The following is a 21,948-nucleotide window of genomic DNA, read 5'->3' as shown; positions in this document are numbered from 1 at the left end:
TTGTCATGTACATTCCCCTTGGGGATAACACATCCACACTAGAGCATATTCTCCACTGGGCTTCTACAACCTTTCCACAAGAAACCATCATAATGGGGAACCCCAGTATCAAATGGGCCTCCTATAGCAGCAGTTCCCCAACTATCCATATCAACCTTCACGGCTTCACTCAAATCATCCAATCACCTACAAGGATAGATAACACACAAAAAGAGAATCCATTCTTGATTGGACACTCACAAATAGGCCCACTTCCTCACTACAGCAGGCTGTCTCCCAGACAGCCTAAGTGACCATCTCATTACCTTTCTTCTTAGAAGAAAGCCTCATATAAACAAGCATACTAGATACACCACTATTCGTTGTAAAAAACATTTCTCCCCCCAAACCTTCATATTCCACTCTTAACTCCTGTAACTGGGAACCACTAAAACATATCCCACTAGATATAGCTACCGAATATTTCACCTCTACCTTTCTGAATATCTTAGATGAATTAGCTCCAAGTAGGACCATAGGACTAAATGAAACTATGCAACATGGTTATTCATTGAAATAAAATCTCTTCTTAAACAATGAGACAAAGCATGGAACACTTGGCAAAAAGATAAATCCCCAAAAACAAAACTAGCCTACCAACACCTTAGAAACCTAGCTAAGAAAAAATAAATAAACTTGACAAAATAAAGTTGTACCACAACACACAAATTCAACATCAAAACAACCCTAAAATGTTCTGGGCCACAATTAGTAAAATCCTTCAACCTGGCAATATCAGTACTCCTACCCTCAATCCCAGACAACCTGTTCCCCATTGAAACCCTATTCAGCAACTACTTTACAGAAGCTATACTAGCTCTCTCTAATAATTCCACCAACTGTCCCCCAGACACTCTAAACAGACCTCTAGTAATCTGAACAATAGCACCTTCTCGTTTTCATCCAGTTCCAGATAATGTTATTAAAAAGCACCTACTTAAACTTAAACTTAAACCTACCACCGTCGCAGCCGATAAACTTCATGCAGAATTCCTAGAAATAGCAGCAGAAGCCATTGCATATCCAGTCTGTATTCTAATAAACAGATCTGTAACCGAACAACAAATCCCATCAGTCTGGAAGATATCGCACATCATTCCTCTACATAAAGGAGGAAACTCAACTGAGCTTTCCAACTTTAGACCCATCCTGTCGCCTCTCTCTAAAATACTTGAAAGATGCATTCATTCGCAAATCATGTCCCATCTTCTCAAAAGTAAAATGGATTTTGCCCCTATCACAGCACCTCCACCACTCTGCTATCCTTTACTAACACTATTAACCAGTATAGGAATAGTGGTCTCATTGTGTCCTCTACCTTCCTTGACCTATCAAAGGCATTTGACATGGTATCGCATGTCATACTTCTAAACTCTCTAGCAGAGTTTAACCTAAGTTACCCCACTGTAAACTGGTATAAAAACTATCTTTCAGGATGTAAGCAAGCAGTACTGTGGCAAAATAATATATCCCCCCTACTTCCCATACATATAGGTGTCCCTCAGGGATCCATACTTGGCCCACTTCTGTTTACACTTTTTACAATCAAATTATACAGTGCCCCTGGGCAAGCCTCCCTTGTCCAGTACGCAGACGATTCTACCTTATTATGTGCCGCACCATCTTTCCAACAATTACAGAATATAATCCAAGAAGCTTTCTTGGCAGTTATCTGATTTGTAACTCATTCTCAATCAAAAAAAAGACAAAATGTATGCTATTTTTCACAGGTAAACCACTAAACTCTGCATTCCTTTTCTCCATATATTCTGCTAATCTCACCATCATCTCTCCTGTACCCCATTCAAAACTCTTAGGTGTCACTATTGACTGCTCAGTCAAATTTGGCCTACACATAGCCCAGACCATCAAAAAAGTAAATAAAAAACTTGGTAGTCTATAAAGACATAAACAATATCTAACAAGCAGCACTGAAGCTACCCTCGCAACTACTCATCTAGTCTCCACTCTTCTATATGCCTCACCCATCTTTACTAATCTAAAAAAGGGTGAGCTCATAAAATTGGAAAGCTGCCACAATAAAATAGCGAAATTTGCTAATGACCTCAACTGTAGAGAAAACCATTGCTCGGCACTCAGGCACTTGAATTGGCTTGAACTACCCAACCTACTTACTTATAACCAGCTTGTTACCCTGCATAATGTAATACACCAACCTGAAAAAGTCCCTCCTCTACAGACTCGAGTGCAGCCCTATAGAAGCACTCGCCCTCTTCACTCAACTAATAAATGTCTGTTAAGAATTTCCAAAATTAATAACATAGCTGGCCAGTCCCTGTATTCAGCAAGTACAACTAGGCATTGGAACTCCCTTCCACTGACATACGATCAATTACTGATAAACTCCCTTTAAAAAGAACTTGTCACTCTTACTTAAATCTAAACTGTGTAACTGTCCATTTCCCCCTTAGCAGTTTACACCACACCTCCCTCCTTCACTACAGCTCTACTGTTACTCAGAGAGTTGCTCAGCCTATTCTTGTTTTAAATGCACTAGCATTTCTTTCCAACACCCCAGAGATAATATGTACAAATCAATGTATTCTCAGTGTACTCAGCTGTTATGTTACAGCCTTCACTGATGTGCAGAAATGTTTCTCTTTATTGTTTATGACTGACATGATACAATCTTTAAGTCTAGTAATTTTCTCTATTGCTATTTATGACTGATATGATATAATAGTATTATGTAATCTGAATGTATTACGTAATACTTGCTTAGTGAATGTTTGTCATTTTTGTGGAGCTTTTCTCCCCGGGCCTCCGCTGAAAAAGGACTTGTGTCCAGTCGGACTTTCCCAGTAAACAAATGTTAAATAAGTAAATTAAATAAATAAATATTGTAAGAAAGTCCTTTGCATTGCACAGCTTATTACTAAGATTGGGGTCCAGGGATGTGATCATTCCATTGTGTTCTTCACTCATCAGGCCAATCATTGAATATAATGCCCACTTTGGTATGTACTTATCCAAACATTTGGAACAACTTAAACATCCATAAAGCTTTCTTACTAAGAAAATCAAGGGCCTGAATCATAAAAGTTATGTGGGCCATCTCAAAATCTTGTCCCTTTTCCTTGCGTCATACAGGCTACTGAGAGGGGCTCTCTGTCTCATGTACAGAGTCTTAACAGAACCTATCCTGTTAAACATACTGTGTATTCACATGTCCAATGGGGACATAAACATCTGCTCAACAGATCTCAATCTCTTTTGCAAAGTAAATAGAACATATTGGAAGGATAGATGTATATCACAGAGAATACCACTTCTGCTCCACATAAAGCAAGGTACTTCTCATTCACTATTGAAATGTAATCTGGATGAATGGCTGGGTATCCACAAATTCAAGCACACTGTCATAGACTTTAATACAGAATATGACTACATGCAAGTTGAAGGGGTTTTGCTGCTGTTAAAAAAATAGAAACACAGCTTATCTTTGACTTAATGTTATGGGTATTTTTAAGGTAAATGTTGTCAGCACTTTATGTCCATATATAAATAGAAATTATTTACCAGAGGCAAAGGACTGTGGTGCAGCATGTATTACAAATTCTTGGAGAATCACTTAAAATGTTTTGTTAATTTAAGGATGTATTTTTTTGATGCCATTCCTCTCAGAGTAGTTTCATAGTTTCATAGTATAGTACTAGGCTATCTGCCCTGGGGCATTTGTAAGCCTAGTCATAGTGATGTGGCTTTTGCCACCCCATGAAATGGTACAAAAATGTACAGAATAAATCTAGAATACTGTGCCTCTGTCTAGTAGTGACACAATGAAGGTCCCCTTATATAATAGAATTAGTTTACTGTGCCCCTGTCTAGCAGTGACACAGATGTGACCCCTGGGGTAAACTTACGATCTCCCATCCACTCATCAAGATTTCTCTTGAAGAGAGTCAGTGAGGGGCTCTGCCTAATATGAACTGGGATCCTGTTCCAAAGCATGGGAAGCCTCTGGGTTATGAATCTATCCCTCCAGCATGTCCTATTCATACTTGTGCCGAGGTTTAAGTCTTTAGCTCTCGTGGTCCTGATGGATTTGGATTTTTTGAGGTGGAACATGTCCATCAGATCCTGATTGGACATGGCCTTGTACGTCAGGCAGAGATCACCTCTGAGCAGGCGGTATGCTACTGAATAGAGCTGAAGTTTCTTTAGTCTGGCAGAATAAGACATATGTTGGAGACCCTTGATCCTTTTGGTGAGGTACTTTTGTGGTCTCTCCAGCTGTTGCAAATGCCGGGTGAGGTACATACCAAATGGGGCATTGTACTCAATCATGGGTCTGATGAGGGAGGAATATAGGGGTACAATGACATCCTTGGATCTGGATGTGAATCCCTTCATGATGAGGTGTGCAAGGTAGAATGTTTTTCTAACCACTTTGGCAACGTGGGTGTCAAATGAGAGGTCGCTGTCTACTTGGGTCCCTAGGTCTCTGATTACTTTTTCGGTACTCAGTGGGTTGCTGTCTATGTGATAATTTGTGGGTACTTTGTTTTTTCCAAAAGGGATGACTATACATTTTTTGGCATTTAGTTTAAGGCCGTGACTACGGCACCAGTTGTCCCTTTCAGTGAGGCCTTTTGTAGGATGTGTGTGTCTGCTGGTGTATCGACTATGGTGCCTAGTTTGCAGTCATCTGCAAACTTTGTCAGCCACAGCCCTCCCATGTTTGCTTTAACATCTGAGAAATAAATGCCGAACAAGAGGGGTCCCAGGACAGATCCCTGTGGGACACCACTTGTGACTGGCTTTGAGTCTGACATTGCTCCAGCGATTTTAACTTTATGGGTTCTGTCTTTTAGCCAGTTTGCAACCCATCTAGTGACATAAGGGTTTACTTTTAAGCTGTTTAGCTTATCTATGATGCCTGAGTGGGGTATTGTGTCGAAGGCTTTAGCCAAGTCCAGGTATGCTGTATGGACTGCTTTGCCCTCATCAATGGCTCTAGTGACTGTTTCGAAAAAGTCAACCAGGTTTAAAAGGCAGGATCTGCCCTTTACAAAGCCGAACTGGGTGGGGTCAAGTGTCTGTAGGTCCCCTATGTCTCTGTTTATGAGTTCCATAATGATTCTTTCCGTAGATTTGCAGACCAGGCTAGTTAAGCTTATGGGGCGGTAGTTTCCAGGGTCTGTAGAGGCACCCCCCTTGTGGAGTGGGACCACTGTTGCTGTACGCCAGTGTTCAGGTACATATCCCGAAGTAAGGCTAAGGTTAAATAGCATTTTTATGTGTGGGTTTAGCTCCTCTTGGAGTTCACGTAACACGCACCCCGGGATACCGTCAGGTCCCATTGATGCTGTGTTTTTTGCTTTGTTTAGGGCGGTTCTCACTTGGACATCTGAGATGACAGGAGATTACATTCAGCTGGGATAAGTATTTCTTCTTTTGGGGTGAAGGAGGAGAAATTTGCACTGAACCTGTCAGCCAGAATGTTAGCAATGTCTGTGGGTTCAGTGTATTTTTTGTTGTTGTGAACCAACTCTGAGCATATCTGAGGGTTTCCGCCCAGGTTTCTAACATAGCTGAAGAAGGCTTTGTGGTTATCTTTAGTGTCCTTAGCGATTTTTCTCTCAAAGTTTGCCTTGGATGTTTTATGAGAGAACGTAGTTTTCTGCTAATGTTGATCAGCGATGTCTTCCCTTCATGGGATTTCGCTCTGACGTGCAGTAGCTTCCTTCTCTTGTTATACAATTCGTTTATGGCTGAGGTCCACCAGACAGGACGCTTACATTTGGTGGAGAGGGACTTGGATTTGTTTGGGATTGCATGATCCATGCATTCTTGGAGATGTCCATAGAAAGCATTTGTGAAGGATTCGGCATTGTGGGATGTGGTATCCACTGACACAGTGGGCTTAAAGGATACCATCTCAGTCTTAAGAAGAGTGAAGTCTGCTTTTGAGAAGTTTTTCACTGTGGTCTTTTGTGCTGGGGTGGAGGTGGGATATGTATATCCAGGGTGATTAGTTTGTGGTCAGATCTCACTAGTGAGGGGTATACTTCGTGTGGAGCATTTTGTCCCCATGTTTGTGATGATCATGTCTAGTATATTATCTCCCTAGTGGGAGAGGTGACTAGTTGTTCCAGTGCATTTGAATTTATGAATTCCAGGAACCTTTGGGCTAGGGTATTAGGGCTAGAATAATGTACCCAATCTATGTTTGGGTAGTTGAAGTCTCCCAGTATGATGGTATTTTGTGATACATTCATATCCTCCAATGTCTTCAGGAAGGCTGAATGGGGTTCTTGAGATTGGGAGGGTGGTCTGTAACATGCTACCAGTTGTATAGCAGTTTTGCCTATGGTTAGTTGCACCTGTATGGTCTCTGATGCTTCATGTGTTGCTACTAACCTGGAGGTGTGGGTGTCCTTTATGAATATGGACACTCCCCCCCCTCCCTTTGTGGTTCGGCCCGGGTTTTGGGGCCGAAAAGCATGATACGAGGTATAGCCTGGTAGCGCTGGGGTGCTGTCAGGAGCCTTGAACCAGGTTTCAGTTACTGCACAGACGTCGATGTTCTCCATGCTGAGGAGTGCATCAAGTGCCTGCATCTTGAGATTGCTGCACACTTCACAGATCTGCTGCCATCTTATTAGGTTGTGGCAGTGTTACCACCTTTTGTCAGTGGCATGTTATAAAACAGTACTGGTGAGCATAGTTAATAAATATTTATGGTCGAACTGGTAGTCGAACAAAAAAAGACTATTAGGAAAAAAATGTGAAATCCTTGTTCTTTAGACAGATTGCATTTACTGCCTGATATGAAATGTAAAGTTATTTTCTGAGACATAAGATGCTTAAAATATGGTTACTGATTACTCTTTTTAGGATATGACTGCTCGAGACCTTCTTCAACAAAGATACACTCTACCCACTGGAGATACAGCGTGGAGACCATCCCCATTGGTCACTGCCTCCCTGGAAGGAAAACTTGTTGTCCTGGATGGTATTCATCGTGTTAACCCTGGAACCTTAGCTGTTCTTCAGAGGTCTGTGTTTCACTGTTAATTTCATGTAGTTAAGTTTGTTAACTGGGAAACAGTAGATAGTAATATGTTTGTTTTGCTTGACCCTTGTAGAGGGAGAGTGGAAGAGAGACAGAGAGTACATATACTTAATTGCAGTTAGATTTCAGCCATTGTACTGTTTGCTAATCAGTGAATATAGATGTGTGCAGCTTTATAGTTTAAGCAGACGTACTGATGTCCTGTTGTGATCTGCCACGTTCAGAAACAGATATATCAGATTTAGAGACATATGAATGAAACGTGACAGTTTAACTTGAGTGTGATATTGGATTTGTCAGTAACAGATCTGTAAAAGCAACATGCAGTTCCATGAAGAATGTTGTGCACCTCACATCTCGTAGGACTTCATTTTGAAAACAAGGGGCAAGGCTATAGAATGCAGTAGTGTCCAATTTAGTTTGTCCATACGGTAACAGTAATAAATGTATTTCAAGATCATAAAAAGTTGCAGATAAACTAAGTTTTGAAAAAGTTAGCTGGTGGTAAGGCATAGATTTTTGAGGACATTAGAAATGCACTGTGTTGATGGTACAGTGTTATATGCAGGCATTGTTTACCACATATTATGATTTATTGCCAAACTTGAATTGACAGCTGAGATACGTATGTTCCAGTTTGAGGTTACTTAGGAGTGCAAGCAAGTTAAGTGGTTTATTCAAGCTTGGACAGTATGCAAGTGAGGCCTGATTCAATTTTAACCCAGGTCTATGTCCCGCATCTTTAGGTAATTTGCTAAGCTATTTGGCCAACTATTTTTGCATGTTAGTGAAATGTAAAGTTACCAATGTTTATCCTAGCCCATTTTCCTGAGGTCTGGCTAGAGACAAATGCAGCATTTGCCCTATGGTTATCCTCAAGTTCGTTTAGCTCAACACTTTATGTGGCATTAAGTCTTGAAGCTTCATTTGAAGTTTTACACTGTTCTTTTAGTCTTCTTTAATTTGTGTTAAGTGATACACAGATCTTGCTAATGTGTGGTTAAAAGCTGAGAACAGTATTTAATTGGTGTCATGTTTGGCGAAAGGATATGTGTACCATTCATGCAGGGCCTAGTTTTAATAGTGACTTGACAGAGAACTGTAGCACAACAGTAAAGAAAGTTAATAAGATATGCAATTAATTTGTATAATTGTGAGTGAATGTTATTTCACATCATTCCATAGTCATCATATTAGTAGGCATACAAAAAGATTTGTGGCAAACAACCTTGGCTGTATTTATGAGTAATATGCACTTAAAGTGTTAAGCCATCTGGCTTGTTAAATATCTGGAGCCATGTGACTTGTTAAAGTATATGTGTGAATATATCATACAAAATCCTAATATCATGTTGATAAGGCAGTTGATGTGCCATGTAACCAGGCATTTTTCAAGTTGCAGAACATTTTTTATTGTTCTCTGCCTTGTAGATTGGAACTGCATTGGAGAGTTTCTGAGGTTTTAATACCAAACCATGCATGCATAACCTGTTAAATCTGCTAATGGATGCTCTCTGTGGGTGATGTAGTTTAGGAGGGTACGTATCACTTCACCAAGACCATATCACCTAAAGTTAATTTCACCTAAAACTCACAGTAGGTTCATAGGTTGGTACTAGCCTATTGGCCCTAGGGCCTATGCAAGCCTAGCCATAACATTTCCCTGGCTATTACTTCCCTGGTCCCCTGTCTAACAGGGCGACTGACATGATCCCTGGGGTGAATTTCCTATCTCCCATCCAATCGTCAAGGTTCTTTTTGAAGAGGGCCAAAGAGGCGCTCAGCTTGACATGTATGGACAGTCTATTCCAGAGTATGGGGAGTCTCTGGGTCAGGAACTTATCCCTCCAGCATGTTTTGTTCATTGTGATGACCAGGTTTAGATTCCTGGAGCATGTGGCTGTGAGGGATTGAGATTTCTTTAACAATAACAATAAGGCAAATCAAAGGTATATGTCCTTTTCCCCACTGTAGTGCGATCCTGGTGTTAGTATGTATAGTAAGGGGGGTGTGGGGGGCATGTTGGCTTTTACCAAATAATGTAAAACAAAACCAGACAACATAAAACCAAAATAAGTGGGGGGGCTACGCCCCCACGCCCCCAACTATATATACTATCACCAGAATCGTACTACAGTGGGGAAAAGGACATATACCTTAGATTTGCCTTATTGTACTACTTGTCAGTGAAATGAGTTTTAGCTGAAATGAACATTAGGTGTTTTGGTTTAGGTGAATTGAGTTTAGGTGAAATGTGTTTTAGGTGAAGTGATACGTACCCAGTTTAGGAATATTTTGGTTGTAAATCATTTCATAAAATATCTCAGTTCTTTGTAGTAAATTATATATTTTATAAACTCACATTACTGTCCAATGCCAAGAGAAAGTTGAGATGTACATTGTTATATTATTGAGAAACAGGGTGCCTTGCTTATCAACCAAAAAATTCTGTGCTGGGAGTGAAATTTCCAAATAATTCATTTGGCAAGTTACTATTCATTGTGTGATATTTTCATTGACAAAATATTTTTCCCATAACCCTTTGCTTTCCAATATTGATGACAAACTGATATGTTACTGTGGGATCTGTGATGAAATGTGATGTAAAGAGTTTCAAATCCATTGATAGTTAATCTAAATAATTTGCAGTAACAAAGCAGCTGAGATTAACAAGTAATATAACAACAGCATAAAAATAACAAAAAAAGTTTTTTGTAAGGTATGATTTCAAAGTTTTGTCTGTTAATTCCTAAGTTTAAATACATATAATACATATAACAAGGAATTATAGTTAATAAAAAAATCAGAAGAAAGATAAAATGTTTGTACTCTGTAAATGTGAATATTCAAAGAAGACAGTAAGAGCTGGAAAATAAAACCTCTAGTTCAACTGTTATTTCTGAGAAGGATGCTGTTTAATGACTTTCCAAAACAGGAATATGCAGTCATTAACAAAAAAAATGATTTTGCTGTGATTGACTTTAGTGCTGCTAAAAGGTAAGCACTTGGCAACAAATTTGTCATTACCTATGTTGATATCATCTGATACATGTCAGGTCCATGGATTTCAGTAATGGGTGAACCTAACACTTCACCAGGGTTAATCAGTGAAGGCCCTTTGTAGCTGTGTCTCATTCAGCCTTTGTCTTGATTGAACCATCCATTGATTAGGAAACCTTTGCTATAAAGTTTTTTAATTAATTTATTTATTGACGTTTGATTGCCAAGAAACTCTGACTAGGTAGGTACCAATTTTTATCGCAGGCCTGAGGAGAAAAGCTGCAAATTTGTAATAAAAACATTTTAAAAACAGTAATTTAGCAGTCTTCAAAAGTAATACAAAGCTTTTACAGTTCAATTATACCAAATTAGGCATTATGCGAAAACATTGATTAAGAATAGATCTCTTATATGACAATAATGGAATAGTTAGTAAAGTTTTAGCCAGTTTAAAGAAATTAAATTTAAGCTAGTGTAATACAAATCAGAATTGCAATATGAAGTGGAAGAAAAAACAGGGTTATGACATATTTAGATAGAGAGTCAAGGGAGAGAAATTGATTGAAGTAGGGGAGTGAGTGACGGAGGGGGGAGGGTAAGGAGGTGGAAGGTATGAATAGGTACTTGTTCATATTTAGGGATATTGTTTTTTTCTGGGGTTGAGCAAGGACAGGGCCAGATTTTAGGAAGTCTTTTAGAATAGTTATAAAGAACTGGAGGGAAGATATTGACCTGATGGATGCAGGTAAGGAGTTCTATGCCTTAGCAACATGATATGAGTACAGACCATGCTAAGCAGATTTGATAGGTTTGTAGAGAGAAAGGGGTTTTGGTCACTGCATTTTAAAGACCTAGTGGGAACATTGTGTAGAATGGTATTTAGTGCTGGACAAGTAGACAGGATGCCAAATAATTTTGTTGGTTGTAAGAAGATGTGTACATGATAGTTGATTGGGTAGTTCTAATCAATTTAGGCTTTTTAGTGCTATACAGTGGTGGGTTCTGAAAGGGGACTTGGCTACAAATTTAGCCACTTTTTTATAACATAATTCTAGTTTTGCTTTTTGTGATGCCTGGAGGTTAGAAAGGACAGGGGCACCATAATGTAGTGAAGGGAGGAGGTAAGCAGTGGCAAGTGCAATTTCAGGTGCATTGGTGAGAATGTTTTTGTCTGTGTAAAACATTCCTAGTTTTTGGTGAATTTTTTATGCAATTTTGTATATACAGGTCAAATTTAAGATTATCATCCACTATCATCAATAATTTTAAATTTTGTTCTTTCATAACAGAGAGATTTGGGAAAAATAAATATTTTGCTCTTTTACTGTAGTTGAAAATCCATTTATCCATTTCAACAGTGGGGACCCACATTTGATAACTTTGTTGGACCAATGCGAGTCTGTGGATAAAAACCCACCCGCAAGAGAACACCTTTCCTTGATTCTTTTAATGATGAAGAATATTTTTATGTGATGCAGATTAAATTCCAACCTGTCAGGATTAAGTCTTCAGAGTCTGTACCAGAGATATGTAGATGCCTTAGATTTCATGGTGGAATTTTTAGTTGACATGTAGAACTCCATTTTCTTCTTATAAAGAGAAAGAGAGGATGAGGCTGTGATATTCAAACTAGTCAAGTGTTTCCACCTTTTTGTACATTTTAGAGTGTCTTAAGAGCAGTCATTCTCCTGGTACATAAGCCTCTGACCGTTAAGAGGTTTCACAGGATTTATAATTCGTGATTGGATAGACAAACATTTGTACTACTCACATGAATCAGATAATACTACTGATTATTTATTTACATCTCATCAGAGTGAGAAAGCTGTCTGTCTTGTATCAGTACATTTTGATAACTATTCCAGACTGTTAGATAAATACTGGGGAAAAGTGTACACATATAGAATCTTAGATGTTATTTAGATTGCATGGTTTCATAACAAAGCCTCATTTTAAAGTCAGTTTGGGAGAGTATGTAGTGTGTTCCTAACACTAACATTTACAAAAAGAAAAGGGTAAGGTTTTGCTGAGTCTAATTATGATAGCTGCCAAAAAATAATAAATTGCTAGAAAATGGAAATCAAAGTCTAAACCAACTTTACTAGAACTAGCTAAGATAGTAACAGAGATAAAAATGACTGGAACTATGATCTTTAGAAAAGGGTAGGAGCAAATTACATAGGAAAAATGGGATCAATACATGTAGAGGAGGAATGAAGTTTAAAAGAGGGCAGGATTTGAATGAATTTAGGTAATGGTTAACAACAATGACTGGATATGTTAAAAGTGATGTATAATGATTACAGCTACAGTTGTGTCGGCACAGTTTGGAATGTGTAATGTTTGCAACTGAGATTGTGTAGCTATGGTTTATTTTCATTTATATAAATGTAACATGGCCTATGTCATACATGATAATTTAATAAAGATGTTTCTTGTTAAAAAAAAAAAATTTACAAACAGAAAAGGGACATTTGTTAGTGCCACAGATAAAGCTTGAATTCTCACATCCAAATGTGCAATTGATGTTGTAGGTGCTACATTAAAAGCTGCCAATGCCATATCATGACTAAGAACAGTCTTAGAATAGCAGAGACAGATTTTTTAATTCCCCCATAGAAAAGTGCTTATTTGGCCAGATAGCTAATTTGATTGGGGAGAGAGGGTAGGTACTTCATTTAAGGAAACATATATATATGTATATATATATATATATATATATATATATATATATATATATATATATATATATATATATACACCCACCTCTCCTACTCCTCAGTTACAGAAGAGCTACAGTACTAATAAGAAACTATTTAAAAAAAGGAGCCCTCAACAATGTTGTCAGCAAAAGCTAAGGAAATCAAACCGATTGTAACTTAGCAGTTAAAGAAAGATATAGCCAGATGCTTTCAAAATGGCTGCCTCCATTTTAATCCTGTTCTGTTACTCCTAGAATGCAAGTTTCAAAGTTATCTCTCTGCTTGACAGGAGTTAACTACAGACAAAAAATGTTTTGCTAATTGTATCAAGATTAGGACATATGTTGTTGCTGTCGTTTGGCTTTTAAGGGTCGCCACAGCGGAACTCCGGTCCACTAATGATTGGCAGTAGATTGTGACGAACGCCGAGGTGCCAGCTCGACGTTCAACCTTCAACAAAGGCACGCCCATTTACGCATGTCTTTCGAATGCCCACCCAACCGAGTACATGCAAACTCCACACAGAAGGCACTCCCCGCACTCCAGCAGAGAAACGAACGGGAGAACCTCTTGCTGTGAGGCAACAACGCTACCGCTGCACCACTGCGGATGCTCAAGATTATCAAGATTAGGACATATAATTTCTTCAAATGCCATAATTGCAGCTGTTTGACAGTCTATTGCAAGTACAAACCTGACAGTTAATGTATTATTTTTTATTAAAGAAAGCAGTATGGATGGTACTTTTATATCAGAGTAGGTTTTACTTCAGAGTATTCCTAGTTCCAAAAAAGACAAAATCCTAAAGAGCATTTCTAAAGTTATCAGATTTCAACAAATTCATAAATGCAGATACTTTCAAGATTGTGACTATACATATGGGAAACGTTTATCTTTGTATTCCAGCGAGGTCTTCAGACAGAAAGTGTATCTTATTCCAAATAGCACACCACCAGTTTCATTTTTATTATACCAGAGTCGTGTTGTTGTCATAAGAACAAATTAACACCTAGAACACATATGCAATGATGCATGTTAACATTTTCTTTTCTGTTAACATCTCTCTTACAGTTTCCAGGTTTTCATGTCTGCCACTTGGACTATCCACCATCCTCAGAGTATTTACCAAATGTTTAGCTCAAATGCACATATGAGAAAGAAAACATAAGCATTTTCCCATATGTGGATATTTATTTGATAGTTGCAAAGACAAGAAAACCATTGATTCAACATACTCTTCTAGTTCAAACAAAAACCTGAAACAAGTAAAAAAAACTATATGCACGCAATACCTGTCACAGCACAGATAAAATTACCAAAAAGAATCTTTTATTAAAAGTTAAGCGCTTTCATTCCAACTGTTTATATGGAACTTCTTCAGAACTGACAAAACCATACTAGCCATAACTTAAATACTGTTAAAAAGGGATTAAAAACAGCCACGTGACCTAAAACTTTAATCATTTACAAAACTTCAAAATGTTGTAATTGTAAAACAGGATTTAAAAAGTAAGTTTCATTCAACCCAGGTTGGGTTGTTGCTTTTAACCTCAACTGCCATTGTAATTCACATAGGTTCAAATGTACATCAACAATTCTACCCTGGGGATCCTTCTTGACTTGATCAGTCACTAAAAAAAAAACACATTTATGGGTGTTGAATAGCATAATGTGTTTATATAAAGCACTGGTATTCTTATTAAACTTCCTTGAAGTTTTACCCACATAATATGCATAGGCAAAACAAGCACTGAGCCAAATAGACCACATTTTTAGTTTCACAATTGTAACGTTCATTGATAGATTAAGTATGCCCCTGGATGCTGAAGCTACTCCTACTAATAATATGTGTGCATTGTGAACAGAACGCGCATATACTAGTGCCATGTTAATCAGACAATACCTTTTTCTTCCTACTGTTTTCCAATAAACATTTTAACAAATGGTCCCTTCTGTAAGTAAAAAAGGTTTTCTCCCCAATTATTCTGATCAACACTGGATCTAAAAGAAATAAATTCCAGTTTTTCTTAATGCATTCTACTATGGCACTACTGTCCAAAGAATATGTAGAAGTAAAAGAGATCCTATTGAACTCCATTCTACATAATTGTATTGCTGTAACAACCCCAGTGTCTTGATTCAAAATAGTAGAATATATTCATTGCATTCTTTTTGTCACTGCCTCTTCCCTTACTTAATTTAGGAAATCAGAGGAATAACCTCTAGTACTAAACGTAGCCATTAACTTGTCACATTCAATGGGAAATGTATCCAAATCAGAAATCATCCTAGCCAAGTGCACCAACTGGCCCTTCACCACTGATTTTATTCTGACATCTAGGGTACCAACTAGAAAAATGCAAGTAAGAATTAGAAAATGCAGGTTTATGATAAATATTAGAAACAAATCTGTTACACATCAACTTTTTCCTATCTTCAACATCTAAAAATGAAATCTTGTTAAAATCAAAAGAATACGAAAATTTTAAGAACTGCACAGTACTATTAATGTATACCAACAATTGAGTTTTTTTTGTGTATCATTCCATAACAAAAAACATCATTCAGGTATCTAGTTTACACAGACCAACATTGGACAAAACTACTATTAAAAATAAATAAATCCTCCCATTCTGCCTTGACATAGTTTGCAAACATGGGGGCACATGCTGCACCCATAGCCTCCCCCATTGTCTGTATAAAATACTGGCCCTCAAAAAACAAAAAATTATTTTTCAAAACAACTTCCATCAGTACCATCATAGCATTGATTTTGTGTTCTGCAAAGACACTGCTTCTGCTTTTTCTGCGGTTTATGCACTTTTTGTGTTTTCTTTTTTTAGTGGTGTGTTTGCTTTCATGGAGGCAAACAGTCAGAGTAGTTCACCACCTTTGTTTTCTGATGTAGACCTAAATGAACTGCAGTGGTCTGTTAGCAATTTAACTATGTTGGTACAACAGTTATCAGGAAAGGTGGATAGTATGCAGCAGGATAATTGGTTTCAACCATCCCGTGGTTCTGCTAACAGAGAGGTTTATCATATTTTCCAATCCGGTAAGCAGAAGGATTCTGTTAACATTATATTCTGCTGGTTCACCCTTGGTTGTGGGATTAGATGGAAGGTAACATACGGAAGCTAACCAAATAGCTCCTAAGATGGATGAATGGTTGCAGAGAAAGTTTTGTTTTGTTCCTCCACCACCAGAACCTGGGCCTATGGATGTAACCATTAGTGAGCAATTGGACCCTTTCAAATACAAGCTCCTTAAGGCACGTAAAATAGAGCTTAAAAATGAATATTTAATAGACTCTGTTAGAACTAACATTGTACCTAAGGGCTGAGGGTATGGAAGTTTCCCACAGGGCTGGTGGTTAACTTGTCTCAGCATAAAGAACTGCTGCAACTTTTTGTTATGTGGGTGTGAGTTTGCGAAGCTCATAGTAAAACACAGTATACAGATACAAGTTTTATTAGAGGGAAACACAGAGACTATGAAGTTTTTAAAATCCAGTATGCAAAAAGTTCTTATGATATTGATAGCTTACTGCCATACAGGATTAAAAATCCCCAAAAAATTCAAAGGGATAAAATAGATTATTAATGTAATGCTGCCTATCCCCCACTCCCAAAATCACAACAATGGGGTAATAAGTTTATTAACAGATTTAATCAGCTTATTAGACCACATTTAGAGAATGGTAACACTGAAACTGTAGCAAGCTGTAATATTGACATGGACTCTCCCCATTTGGAATCAGCAGCCCCACCTTTAAGACAGTTGGAGTACTAGAAGGACAAGCAGTACAGACAGGAGAATTTATGAAAGTATATGGCCACTCTTTCCACAATTCCAAAGGGCAGTAGAACAACAGCCCACAACACAAACAGGCATGGAAGTCTTAAAGATACAAAATCATCTTATGCACAGTGTAAGAACAGACACTTGCTGTATTCTTTCTAATGCTACTAGTGACTTTAATATTTATAATTTATCTTCATCTGTTGTTAATGAAGAGCATGCAAATTTGTTTGTGAAAGGTTTCACATTTGCCATTTCTAAAAGAGCCCGGATGGCAGGTGTATTAATTGATTTGAAATTATACATGAGAAAACTTAATTTGCAGATTCTGATGGGTGGTGGCAGTACTACATATTGTGGTCTAAGAGTATCTAGTACATTTAATCCCCCCACCACCCTATGTAAAGTGTGTATGAAAACGTTTGTGAGATGGACTTAAGACAGAGATCAATGCAGCAAAAAATGCGTACTGGACATAACATTTCTGAGTATGAACTACTGAATATTAAAATTAAAAAAAAAAAACAAAATGTCCAGGTCATGAAACCGGGCAGGGATGGGGATAGTGTTGATGTTGATGGATAATGTTGTTCAATATTTTCCTAAAATGTACGATGTCCTGTTGGATGATTCTTATGCCCAGGTTTCAAAAAAACGAGGTTAACATAGCGTGTGGTAAAATCTATGCAATTTTGTATGATTTGCTTATGCAAGGGCAGATTGATGAAAAAGAGTATCGTTTTCTTTGTGTACAAGATCCACTGGTGCCTACCATCTTCGGTGATCTGAAGATCTACAAGAACATCCAAGATCCTCCAATAGGCCCTATAGTGGATGCTGAATACTCTATTACTGCACCACTTGCTAAATTGGATCTGTCCACTTCTTCCCTATTTAGGCTACCACACTGATCCGACATTCAGCACCAGTCCCCTCGGAACTTTTTTCCCTCCCAAATTGTGTGCCACAGAGACCGGTACCATTCTTCCTTGTTTACGGGCTCCTAGGGTCCAGCTCATTTTTCTTTGCCCTGGTCAGATCTGTTTGAATCTCAGCTCCATATCGTCGGGTCAATGCCTTTCGAATCACTGTTGGTGAAGAGACCCTCACTGCTGTTAGTAGTGTTGGAAAAGTCAGCCTTCTACTCCTCAGTTCCAATTCCCTCATTGGGACTGGCGTCCTTTGCAGTTTTAGGAGCTCCTCTGTAGGCATCCTCCATATTTTGTAAGGGGGAGATGCATCCTTCTGCAGGAGCGGGCTCATCAGATCCACTGGGAGTTAGGCTGTCAGGTGTTGGGAAGAATCATTTCTTCTACCAAGAGAGTATATTCATAGGTTTCACCAGTCTCTATTCCACCCTTGGAGCCTCTTTCAGTTTCTATGGGTCAGAGTCATTCTGTTCAGCTCAAATTATCTGTCCAGGAGCAGAGGCAACCCTCTGAAGATTTGGGAGACTCATTCCCCAAAGTAGACGGTAAGAGGAAATGCATTGACTGCCCCTCAAATCTGCAGGCATAGGATACCAACTTGGAGGATAGAGAGGGTTCCCTACAGATCCCCCTCATCAGAGGGCACTTCCTGTGGTGACATCCTGGAGTTGATGATGCACCAAAGGGGTCCTGGACAACAAACCTTCTCTGTCAGGTATTATTTGAAGAGTTTGGAATGACACCATCTCTGTGCTGGTGGTTCCCCTGACTGACAAGCTGATCGATTTGGCAGTCAGGAGATTGTGATAGGTACCCATATGTGAAGGAGTTCCCAGGAAGCCTCTTTTTGTCCCCCCAAAAGGTAAGCCTCTTTGGTCAAAAACACAACTAATGGATTCCATCATTGTGGCTTCAGTCATCAAATGAGAATTGTCTGAGGACTCTTCTTCTATCCATCCCCCTAATAAAATGTTGAGAACGATGGATAGATTTAGGAAGTGGGAATAAACTTTAGCATATTCACCCTATGTACTGAACTACACCACTCATATGAATAGATTTCAGGGAGATCTCGCTCAATAAGCCTTATCTGCTGTGAAGATTCCAGTGATTCCACACTTGCAGAAGCAACTACAAGCTATCCTGATGACTATGTCAACTATTACCAAACTTTCCATGACCCTGATGCCCAACAAGGCTGATGGAGTGGCCAGGGTAGGCAGCACAAGCATAGCAATTAGACACTATGCATGGCCATGATTGTGTGACTTTGTAGATAACTTTAAAGCACACTTTATAAGTGCCTCCTTTGATGGATCAGCCATGTTCTGACCCTCAGTTAAGGAGCAAATGCAGAAAAGTGAGCAAGATACATTGACCCTGTCTGACGTTGGAGTCAAGTTCAAGGTCCTGGAATGCTCATTTTACAGGAGCCAAAAAGGACCTCACTCTCTGTCTAGTTCTGCAGATCTAAAAAATAGTTTCACTCATCTTCTGAAAGGGGCAGCCATGACAGAGGCCATCTCTTTAACAGACATAGCCCAAGGGGGTTGAGTATCTTGAGCACTTTTTTGACCGGAGACCTTAGAATCTCTGATGGTCTGCCCAACTGCTCCACTCTGGAGGCAGTTGGAGGACAAATCTCTGTTTACCCAGACACATGGTCAAACATCCCAAGAGACACTTGGATCAGAGAGATAATATCCAGAGGCTATTGTGTTCCATTTTTGGAAATCCCTCCAAGTAAAATTTCCATTGCTATATGTTCCAGCTAACCAGTCCAAGGCCACATCAAAGGAGATACTTGCCCTTCTTGAAAAAAAGCTCTCCAGGAGGTCCCACCAGACCAGAAAGGGTTAGTATTATATTACAAATCCTTTTTTGTTTAAAAGAAAACCAGGTACCTCAAGTGCATCTTGGACCTCAGCTTTTTGTATTGTATGCCTTTAAGATCATTATGAGGAGGGGCATGACTTTTGTATAAAAGTTGCTGCATTTTGTTGGCCGCGTTTTATCTCATGAAGTTTGGCATTAGTGCTTAATAAAGTTTTAGTTTGTTTGTTTTCTCTATGAAGATCCCGATTCCACTTTTTCTGTAGTTTATGCAGTTTTTGTGTTTTCTTTTCTTAGTGAAGTATATTCCAAATCCTTTTTTATTTCAAAGAAAACCATGTACCTCAAGTGCATCTTGGACGTCAGCTTCCACACACCTTTGTGGAAAAAGACCCAGTTCAAAATGGTCATGGTGCAGTTGATTCTCTGTTGTTTAGAGGAGAACAAATGGATGTGCTTCTTCATATATCACCGGGGGCAGCTACCTGATCATAAGGATAGCAAGGGGGTGTTCACACTTCCAGTGTTCCTGTTTAGAACATTACCATTTGACCACACCACAGCCCACAGGGTAGTCACCAAATGAGAGACAGTTGTTGCAGCCCATCTTTTACTTCAGGGATAAAAGATATTTCCCCATACTTGGATGACTGACTTCTAGCTGCCCACTCGATGGAGGTACTCAAGAAAGCCAGAGACTGTTTTCTTCACCTAAGCATCTTCCTGAGCATTTCATTCAATTTACAGAAGTCAAGTTTAGATCCCTCACAGTGCCTAATTTTCTTGTGGTGCCATCCTAATACCACCCTCTCCATTGTCTCACTTCCTCAGGAGAAGATTCAAACTCTGTGCTCAGCAATAGAAATTCTGCTTCTGACTGATCAGTCTACTGCACATTCCATACTCAAGGCCTTGGGCATCATGGCATCTTCAGTTCTATTGGTCCAATTCCCTTGCTGTCTTATGAGAAGTTTACAGATGGCTCTTGCAAGTGCAGTGGTCCAATTTTACCCTTTTCTTTCTAAGAATATAATGCTTACTGAGTCTTGCAGGAACCATGGGCGATTATGGGCGTACCACTCAACTGATAGATTTTTACAGAATGTCCAGATTTTTGCCTCATATTTTTGATCTGTTCATAGCAACATTTGTGCTTTTATGGCAGATCATTGAGGACTGAAGTCACTAAATAATGACAGACAATTGAGTTTCAGTCTTCATATTTTCAGAAAATGCATGCAAATGGAAAACTTATTATTCTATCAACTTTCTAAGTTTATAAGAGAAATAATTAACATCTGTCCCTATTTTTGAGCTTTTGTCCCCCCCCCCCATTATTTTGAGCTTTTTTTTATTGTTCTTAACAGTAAACATCTTTATTAAATTATCACTTATGACATAGGCAAACTTTTCAGTTGCAAACATTAACCATTCTTAAACAATTGTAGTTGCAAACATTATACATCATTTATAATCTATCCAGTCATTGTCAAACATTACATAGCTCATTCATATCCTGCATTCTTTTAAACCTCATTCCTCCTTTGCATGTATTGTTCCCACAATTCCCATTGTTTTTCCTATGTAATTTGCTCCTACCCTCTTCTAATGATCCCAATTCCAGTTGTTTTATCTTTGTTACTATATTCGCTATATCTAGCAAAGTTGGTTTATACTTTAATTCCCAGTTTCTAGTAATTGCTTTTTGGAAACCCCTATAATTAGATTCAGCAAGGCCTTACTGTGTGTCTATGCAATTCAAATTTTGTATCTTACCTCAAAAAAATAATTTCCTTAGTTACACCAGTTTGCTCACCCAGTATCTCTGACAGAGCAGTCTGCAGGGAAACTTTACATCTTTAAAGTTTGCCAACTCATTACACTCCCAGAAAATATGTAGTTACCTTTTGCTTCCCCATCACAACTCCAGCATTTGTTTTCTATCTGAGGAAAAATTCTTTGTAGTCTACTTGAGGTATAAAAGTGCCTATGTAAACACTTCCAAGCAAAGATACTAAATCTTCTAGACTCTGTTTCATATTTGGGAGACATACACATATCCCTCCCATTGTTTCTTTGTAAAGTGCTTATCCAGTCTCTCTTCCCAATCCTTTCTAACCTCCTCTGATTGATTCTTATAGTCATCATGCAATATTTTATTTGCTGTACTAATTATTCCTTTCTTAACAGCAGCTTCTGTAATAGATTCTTCTAAAAACTCTACCAGTGTTGGCCTTTCATTTAGGACCCCTATATTTCTTTCTCTTTGTCTGTACTTTGATATCAGTCCTTGATGTTTGTTCTTCTTTTGACTTTTCCCAGTTAGGGGTCACCACAGTGGAACTCTGGTCCGCTAATGACTGGCAGTTGATTTTTACAGTGCCGAGGTGCCAGCCCGATGCCCAACCTTCAACGAAGGCATGCCCATTCACGCATGTCTTTCGAACACCACTCGACCGCGGGGAGGACATGCAGACTCCACACAGAAGGCACTCCAGCTGAGAATCGAACGGGAGAACTTCTTGCTGTGAGGCGACAAAGCTACCGCTGCACCACTGTGGCTTGATATCAGTCCTTGATAGGGAAGGCAATCTCTAACCTGCAG

The 21,948-nt window shown here is 38.8% G+C and overlaps 1 protein-coding gene across 1 annotated transcript in view; it reads left to right on the top strand.

Moving 5' to 3' along the window:
* The window catches only part of VWA8 (von Willebrand factor A domain containing 8), a 3,458,065-nt gene that overhangs the window by 999,180 nt on the left and 2,436,937 nt on the right, over positions 1-21,948 (top strand). The window contains exon 13 of the mRNA XM_044071701.1: positions 6,901-7,061. Coding sequence (XP_043927636.1) covers positions 6,901-7,061 — 161 coding nt within the window. The remainder of the gene's footprint in view (positions 1-6,900; positions 7,062-21,948) is intronic.

Source organism: Protopterus annectens, chromosome 5.part0, assembly GCF_019279795.1.
Source record: "Protopterus annectens isolate FY-2018-M chromosome 5.part0, PAN1.0, whole genome shotgun sequence".
In the NCBI taxonomy this organism is placed as follows: Eukaryota; Metazoa; Chordata; order Ceratodontiformes; family Protopteridae; genus Protopterus; species Protopterus annectens.
The sequence above is the reverse complement of the archived record's forward strand: the minus strand, read 5'-3'. Positions and strand labels throughout refer to the sequence as shown.